This window comes from Papaver somniferum, chromosome 5, assembly GCF_003573695.1.
Source record: "Papaver somniferum cultivar HN1 chromosome 5, ASM357369v1, whole genome shotgun sequence".
Taxonomy (NCBI): Eukaryota; Viridiplantae; Streptophyta; class Magnoliopsida; order Ranunculales; family Papaveraceae; genus Papaver; species Papaver somniferum.
In genome coordinates, this window is record NC_039362.1 from 137,254,408 (window position 1) to 137,262,747 (window position 8,340).

Consider the following 8,340-nt stretch of genomic DNA (forward strand, 5'->3'; position numbering starts at 1 on the left):
TGGATACTGCATTTTGGTACCGTCCGGTGGAATCCGGTACCCCATTAGTAGCATTGAGTTTGATGTGCCCAAATATGACATCCGAGTCGGATTCAAATTGCGAGTCAGACCCAAACAAACAAGGTGTAAATGCCCAGCAGCCCCGGTCTATAAAAGTCAGTCAGACGGCGTACAGTTTTTCTGACTCGGCTAAAATGCATCCGATTTACACCGTTAAATTTGCCTCAGCGACCTTCCAAAACTAACATAACTTCAGCTTCTCTCTCTCTCCTCAAACTTGTGAATCAGAGAAAGAAAAAATGATTCTGAAAAGAAGAAGAGAAGGAATTCGAAGAGGAAATCCTTACATTTACACATATTCAAACCGGGAAGAAGAAGAAGATCTTATAGAAGAAGAATTTGATTCAGTAGAAAATGAAGATGATGATAGAAGTAATAATTCGTGTTCACAAGGTCATAGATCATCACTACGAATTGAAACAAAACAAGGAGGAAGTGTATGTATATTATGTTTTGTTAATCTAATTTCAAGCCCTAATTCACCATTAATTCACATATCTTATGCACTTTCACAACTATCTCAAGCTATTTCATCATCGACTGTTTTCTTAAATAAACTTCTTTCTTTTCATATTCATCTAATTATTAATCCACTTACATCTGTTTTATCTAATTTTGATGATGAACCTGTTGCGAATCAAACTATTGATTTGATTTCGGTTCTATGTAAATCTGATTATGCTGGTGGTGGTGGTGGTGGAGGGGATAGTGTTGATGATGACGGTGGTGAGGGTTATCGGTCTGTTTCTCGTGAATTCATTGTCAGGATTTCTGATTTTCTCTCTTCGGGTTCGTTAGCTTGGAGTCGTCGCCAGATCTACATGGTTAGTGAAAACAAATCCCTCAAAATCACTGGATTCTATACAAAATTACAGAATTCCTTACTTCTATGGTTGATTTTTTATTGTTTTCGTTCAATTTGAAGTTAATTTTGATCGACAATGTTTATTAAGTTTCGATTGCGTTGTCGTTTTAGGTTTGAAATTTCAATGTTGAAATTGGAAATTCAAAATTTAGATTAATGGCGGGAAATGAAAAATTTCAACCAAATTGGTTTTGGTAATTTGTGCGCCCAAATTATGTTTGCACTCTCTTTACACGCTTTCTCTATAGGCCTTAGGCTTAGAGTAAAGTAAAATGATACTGTAGCCCATTCCCAGAGGGGGGGTCAACTGCCCCTACCACACACTGGATGATTACAATCTTATTCCTAGCATGCCCTGTACTGTAGTTTGCAATGTGGTCAGTTGACACCAACTCCTCCCTCTCTTTACTGCAGCTACACTGTTTTGGGGTTCTCTTAAGTAATCAGAAAAATGATCTTTCAGTCCACGTCAAAGATAGAGGAGCTCTCATTTCTAACCTTGTCAATGGTCTTCAGTTGCCAAGGTAAACTCAGCATTTTGCATTTGAATGGAATGTTTAAACCATGCATCAAAGATATAGTAATATCTTCTTGTAATTTTACCACAGCGAAGAGATTCGTGGAGAAATCCTGTTTGTTTTGTTCAAAGTATTTTTATTACAAGCTGGAGATGATCCAGAGGATTTACTTGTCTACTGCCCCAAACTCTTGAGTTTATCACTGGAAGCACTCATGAAGACTCAAAGTGATGAAGTTCGTACAAACTGTATAGGTTCGTTTTACATCTCCTCACAGATAGCTTCTCCATTACCTTACCTGAGAAGGATAAGATCAACTCAGAATTGTCAGTACTACCTGAGCACCGTTCAAACTTACCAAGAATCAGCTGCAGTATGAAATAACTGGACTCTCTTGCATGTGTTTCTTATGCGCCTATAAAATCTATGCATTCTCTCCTATCTTAGTAACAAAAGACAATTTTACCTTTCAGCGCTGCTGACAGTATTAGCTCAAAGGGGGTACTTCGAGAGCGCGTTTGCAAACGACAACACTTGGAGGAGTTCTGGAGAAGAAGATAACTTCATGCAAGCAACAGGACCTACGGCAGATTATAATACTATGACGAACTTATTTGCTGAAGCCATAAAAGGCCCACTTCTTTCTTCTGACACGCAAGTCCAGATTGGCACACTAGACTTGATTTTTCATTGCTTGTCAAGGGAAGGCCACAACACCAGTAGTGCAGCAATCCTGGTAGAAGAAAACATTGCCGATTACGTGTTTGAAATACTCAGATTATCGGGTAAGTAACTTTGCACTACATACTGGAAGAGTTGCATGCATTAATTTTTGTAACTACCCACCTGTCAATAGTTAAGCAGACTTTGAAACTCTTCTTAGTTGGCTAATACCAGTCTCATTATTCGTAGCAGGGTACAAAGATCCAGCAGTCATTTCTTGCCTCAGGGTTCTAGGTCTTCTATCAGTGGCTGAGAATCAATTCAACCAAAGGCTTGTTATCGGGTTTTCAACTCTGGTTCCTGTTTTGCATTATGTATCTGAAGTGCCTTTTCATCCAGTCCAATCTCATACATTGAAGCTTATTTGGACTTGTATCTCGAACAGTCCAGGAACAGTCTCAAGTTCTCAACTTGAAGAGCTGGCTTTGCTCCTGACAGGTATGTTCAAGAGACATACCAATGGTGATATGGGTATGCTTCCAGAGACCTTCACGTTGGCTTGCTCAATCTTTGGGTCTATCCTGCAATGTCCATCTTCTGAAGGAATTACAACTCTCCTAGCGACAGCCAAAGAAGCCACTAGAAATGCAATCTTATCCTGTCTTTGTGAACACCAGAAACATCCTAACCATCTTCTTTTGTATGCTTTATATCTGTTGAAAGAAACTCACGCATTCAGTAGTGAAGAGAGAGATGATGTGTCGAACTCTGCAGAGTCAATGAGCTGTACCATAGACTTATGTGAGAACCATCTATTACCTTGGCTGCGAAGAGTTTTAGATGATGTGGAGGAGGAAGACGTCATTTTAGGAATACTAGAAACTTTTCACATGATATTGCTCCAGGGATCTGATCAGCAAGCTACGAAGTTCACCGAAGTTTTGGCTTCATCAGCTTGGTTTAGCTTGTCCTATGGTTGCATGGGGTTATTTCCAACAGAGAAGATGAAATGCAGAGTATATCTGATGCTCAGTTCAGTAGTCGATTGGGCTTTCGGGGATGAATCTGGCCAACCCATCAGAGATGCAGCTCCACACCTCCCATCAGATCCTCAGGACTTGCTTTTTCTGCTCGGGCAGAAGAGTGGCCATGATTTAGACTTGCTTTCCTGCCAATCTGCAGTTCTCCTAATATTATATACCGCCTCTTTATATGATGAGAGGTATAAATTTAGAATCCTAATGTTCTTTTTTATCATATTATCAGTTGCTGATTCTTGTCATTTCCGATCTTCTTGCAGACTTGCGGATGAAAAGCAGGTACTGGCTTCTTTGGAGCAATATATTCTTGTCAACCAAAGCAATTTTCTCTCCGGGGTTGTCAATTCAATGATATGGATCCAATTCATAAACTTATATGCACTATATAGGGGTAAAGCTAAAACGAGTTACCAGGTTCCATATAGTCCAGAGGCTGAAAAGCTCGTGTTCTATCTAATAGACAAAGAGTGGGATCTTCTTTCTTCAAAAATTCACCCAGTGGCAGTAAAATGGTTGTTTCAACAAGAAAAAGTCACTGCACCTATGCTTAGTCAGATCTTGAATTTCAGCAGATTAACCTGCCCATATGGTGCCCACATAACTGTACCTGGCAACCAGAATGGGAAAGTAGATGTGAATTTTTTTGCAGAGTTGGTTGCAGCAGAAGACAACTTCGCAGCAAGACTGCTAGTTTCTTTGTTGACGCAGCTGCAAAAGGAAGAATGTCAAGTAGAGAACACCACATCAGTACTGAATCTCATGGTACTAATCATAAACATCTCCCCAGATGCCTCAGATCAATTGTGCGTGCATGGAATTGGACATGCACTCCACAGTTTGTGTTGCATCTCAAGTTACAATTCTTCACACGAGATCTTCTTCACTTGCGCACTTCTGATCTTCAACATTCTACGCACAGTAAAACCTGAACTACTCTCAGACCACGAAATTTGGCTTCTGCTTACCACGAAGGTAAATTGTCTCAAAGCCCTCTTTGATCCATTTTAGTAAGAAATGTAAAGTTGCTAACTGAGTCATCACTATACTTGTGAAGTTGCTGGAAGTCTTAATCCCAACATTGGCAGAAGGTACCTGTAAACAAGAAGGGCTCCTAGTGATAGGAATTCTTTCTCAAGTCCTTCACCTCTCCACCATGGAAGCATTCAAAGAAGCTTCGCTTGCCATACTTGTCAATACACCCTTGATCTCTGCAGTCGACAATATCATCTACACAGCCTGCTCGAAAGGTCCAGCTCTAGTTGACCATGATGAGAGTACAGGGATTGGGGAGACTCTAATATTTGTGCTTCTATTGTATTTGTGCTCTTTGAAAAGGTTAGTCTTGTTCCGGTTAATAATCAAATTTGAAGTGCGCATTCTTTTGTTTGCTTACTCATTTTGTGAAGAAATACGTTGATCTTTTTCATCATTCTGGCACTAACCTTGTTTCCGTTCAGTATGCATGCTCTCCCAGAAGGGACTCTTGGCTGGAAAAGTAATCTCGAGCCTTCTGGCGCAGCAATGCCACTTCATATGATCTGCATCCAGTGCCATGATTTATGCAGGCTACTACATTTTGGTACTCCGTTGGTGAAGTTACTTGCTTCAAATTGCTTGTTGGAACTGTTGAGCAGAATTTCAGATCAGAGAAGTAAAACATGTGATGAGTTAAATTGCTCCAATAAATACCTAAAATCTGTCATGGCTGTTCTGGAAGGCTTGGTATTTGATAATGACGTGAGAGTAGCTATTAATTGTGGACTTTGTTTATCAACAATCTTGGGATGGGGGAAACCAAGAGTGATCGAAGATAGTAAATGGTGCAGGCTGATTGTGGAAGAACTGGCTTTATCACTGGCAGCTCCAAGTTTGGCGTCAAAACTGTTCACAAATCAACACAAGGCTGCAAGCCATGTAGCAGTTGCATTACTAAGACTAGATCCCGTGCCTCGTTGGATGAGATCTGTGTTCAATTGTTCATGCATTTCTGGTATAGTTAAAAACCTTTCAGCTAATAATGTCACTGAAGAAATGGTACAGTTATTCCGAGCACTGTTGATATCAGACTACCTGAAGACAGAGCAGATAGATGGCCTAAATAACGTCTTCCAGGTGAGAGTTCCAGGATGTGTTTCATTCTTTTGTTGAAGTATCTAATCATCTACAAACACCAGAAAATTTTACAAACCGATGAAGCATCCTTTTTCAAGGCTTGATTTCTCACAAATTTTTCTAGCCACTTTCTATTATGCAGTAACTGCATACAATTTCATATAAACACTTGAACATTACAGGTACTAAACTAATTTTTTTTCCCCGTGATATTGCAGGCTTGCAGGCAACACGATTACACACAGTGTTCGGAAGAGATCATTACAGAAAATCATTCTGAGATGGTAGTTGCTGTCCCCGATGACCTAGACAAAGTACGTCGGCTGCTAATCCGGTTAATTTCCTCTGACACATCAACAAGCGAGATTTCCAGGGGAGTCCAATCTAGGAATAGAAGGTTGTTGGACGAAATAGAAATGTTTTTTCAGGATGCATCTAGAAGAGAGTAACAATGAGCACAGACAGTGTAATAGAAATAATTTATCACTTGTATATCAGTATATGGTTCCTTGCAATATTGAGTCAAATTTTACGAACAATCAGTTCAAACCCAAACCTATCGCTGTAACATCTTGAATAAATCTTGATAACTCTAATTTTAATGACTGGAATTTATTGATTTGTGTTTGGATACCAAGTCGATGAAATCGCGATAAGTCCAGGATCTCTTTTCTCTTTCTTCTGGTTCTGCAGAAGTGTACATTACTTCACAACTACTCAGAAAATAACCCTTCCCAAAAGCAGTTAGAACCAATGGATCAGTGTTCATTTCCACCTTTTTGTCTAAGAAGCCCATCCGCCTCCATAAATCAACAACCCCAGACACATGAAAGCCGATTACAGCAGCATCACATAAAACTCCCACAGTAACAATATCAGGTTTGACACCCCTTGCTTGAACTTGCGACAGCAGTACATCCAGCTGCCTCATATCTTTCATCTTCAGATACGCGAGTGCCATAATATTCATAGTTGTTATATTCCATGGAAATTTAGCTGTTTCCATCTCCCGAACAATGGACTCCATGCCTTTTTTACTAAGAAGACAGTCCGGAGAAAGAAGCCGAAGACACCAAATAAGATCCTTCTTCCCATATCTTGAAGCCATATCAATTCCAAAATCATCTAACCGAGAAAACATGAAGTTTTTAATGTAAACTCCAGCTATTTTTCTAATCAAACTTTCGCCAAAAGAGATCCTCGTGTTCAAAGCCCTGCGATATATCTTCTCCATCTCCTCTACCATTCCCAAATCTGTATACGCCTCAAGCATTGCAAACAAAGTCGAAGCTTTCAAATCCAGCCGCTTTGACTGCATAGTTCGATAAGCTCGTTCCATTCTTTTGAGCAGTCCACCTTTTGCAAACTCCACAATGAGCAAATTATAAGTAACACCCTCAGGTACACAACCTTCCGACTCCATCCTTTTCACACACTTACCCATCTCATCATACATTCGATAATTCCCATAAGCTTGAAGAAGCCCATTATAAGTTTCAACTCCTGGTTTCACACCACTTTCTTCCACCATCTCCTTCAAAAAGATTAACGCATTTTCGAAGTCCCCTCTGCGGGCAAGTCCATGAATCATGCAACTGTAAACTCTCAAAGATGCACCAAAACCATGACCCTTCATTTCTTGCAAAAGAGTGACAGCTTTTTCCATAAGACCTGCTTGCCCTAACAACACTATAATCTTCTCATAATTGACTTCATCGATTCGGGTTTTCTCTATGTTCTTCCATAATTCAAACACCTAAACACATTCATTCACCCCTAAGTTCTCTACAAAGTAAAAAATTGAACAAATTTAATCAATTTATAAACAAGCAAAGAAAAGGGTATGTATACCTGAAGAATTTGATTATACTGAGAGGTTTCTTTGAGAAACCTAATAACAGTCCAGAACTCATCTTTGCTCCAATCTCCTTCATCTCTGAGGATTTGCAGAGGGTTTGATTCCTCTTGGTTGAGCTTATTCACTAAATCTGTCAGCTTTTGAGTTTGGGTTTTCTGTTTTATGGAGTCTTTTTCTTGGGTTTGGTTGTAGGGTTTAATGTAAGGTTTTGGAGATGATAAAGAAGAGAAACATTGGAAATTTCTTGTGTGTAATTTCAAAGGTGGGGTTTTTAGTATTAGGGTTTTGCACCAAATGCTGTTGTTTAATAGGGTTTGGATGAAAGTAAATGAAACAGCAATTGAGTTCATGGGGGTTTGCTGTTTTTCAGTGAGAAAGACAATTTGGAGGTCTTACTTCTTAGGAAGAAATTATGATGTCCTCTTCTGAAATGGTTTTCGAGGACAATGCCATTGCCAACTCTTTTGAATGAACATTTAATTCTCTCTCCTGAGAGAGCTCTGCAAATCGGGCTTCACCGAGTCAACAAATTATGCAAACGATTTGCCATTAAGCCACCAACTTCTGATCTTGATTGTTTACCAGGCAGCTAATACTAAATTAAATCAAGATGGTCTTTCAATTGGATGCAGGTTGAATAGGATTATCTACACAGTTGATGGAATAGGACGGCTTGTACTCTTCACACCACTTCAGTTTCCAGATCGTGTCTGGTTGAGTAGGTAACAATCTAATAAGTTGAGTTCCTGGAATCTCCTCCTCCTTGCATCCTGTAAGTCTCCACAAGTTCTCAAAGCATCGTGCCTTTTGTAGTTTAGTTATTTTTTGTTATCTGGTTACATTTCTTAGATCTAGAGATATATATTCATCTTGTTGCATCTCCTGGTTGCAAATCACCTGCGGATTTTTTAATGTTTGTGTACCTTAACCCTCTTTATCCCAAATCGCCATCATTCACACCTTGTCTGATGAAATCACAAACATCTCTTGGACGATATTTACTCTCAGAAACATCACCTCAGATACTGGTTCCCTATTTTAATCATAATAAATATCATACATATCGGTTAATCTATGAAGGTTTTCTCGTACATCCTTTGGCCTTCAAGAGGATCCACAAGCCGATCTACAAACCGATGCAGGCAAAGATGATTAAATACAAAATTCTTTCTCTCTTGTCAGAAAAATAAAACTTGTTATCATCACAGAGAAAGGCTTTGGATA

The 8,340-nt window shown here is 39.4% G+C and overlaps 2 protein-coding genes and 1 long non-coding RNA gene across 3 annotated transcripts; 1 reads left to right on the top strand and 2 right to left on the bottom strand.

Moving 5' to 3' along the window:
• Positions 1-262: 262 nt before the first annotated feature.
• Positions 263-5,877, top strand: LOC113282859 (protein PRD1-like). The gene is made up of 10 exons (XM_026531964.1): positions 263-497; positions 770-884; positions 1,340-1,449; positions 1,534-1,697; positions 1,917-2,228; positions 2,359-3,328; positions 3,407-4,118; positions 4,201-4,481; positions 4,604-5,258; positions 5,477-5,877. Exons 1-10 carry the CDS (start codon positions 415-417, stop codon positions 5,705-5,707), a joined length of 3,633 nt encoding a protein of 1,210 aa, XP_026387749.1. The 5' UTR covers positions 263-414; the 3' UTR covers positions 5,708-5,877.
• On the bottom strand, positions 1,503-2,432 carry LOC113282861. The gene is made up of 3 exons (XR_003327205.1): positions 2,290-2,432; positions 1,910-2,176; positions 1,503-1,741 (listed from the first exon to the last, which is right to left on the bottom strand). It is a non-coding gene; the product is annotated as an uncharacterized LOC113282861 (long non-coding RNA).
• LOC113282860 (pentatricopeptide repeat-containing protein At4g14190, chloroplastic-like) lies at positions 5,797-8,199 on the bottom strand. Its single transcript, XM_026531965.1, has 2 exons — positions 7,110-8,199; positions 5,797-7,014 (listed from the first exon to the last, which is right to left on the bottom strand). The coding sequence occupies exons 1-2, from the start codon at positions 7,464-7,466 to the stop codon at positions 5,857-5,859; spliced, it is 1,515 nt and encodes a 504-aa protein (XP_026387750.1). The 5' UTR covers positions 7,467-8,199; the 3' UTR covers positions 5,797-5,856.
• Positions 8,200-8,340: the final 141 nt, after the last annotated feature.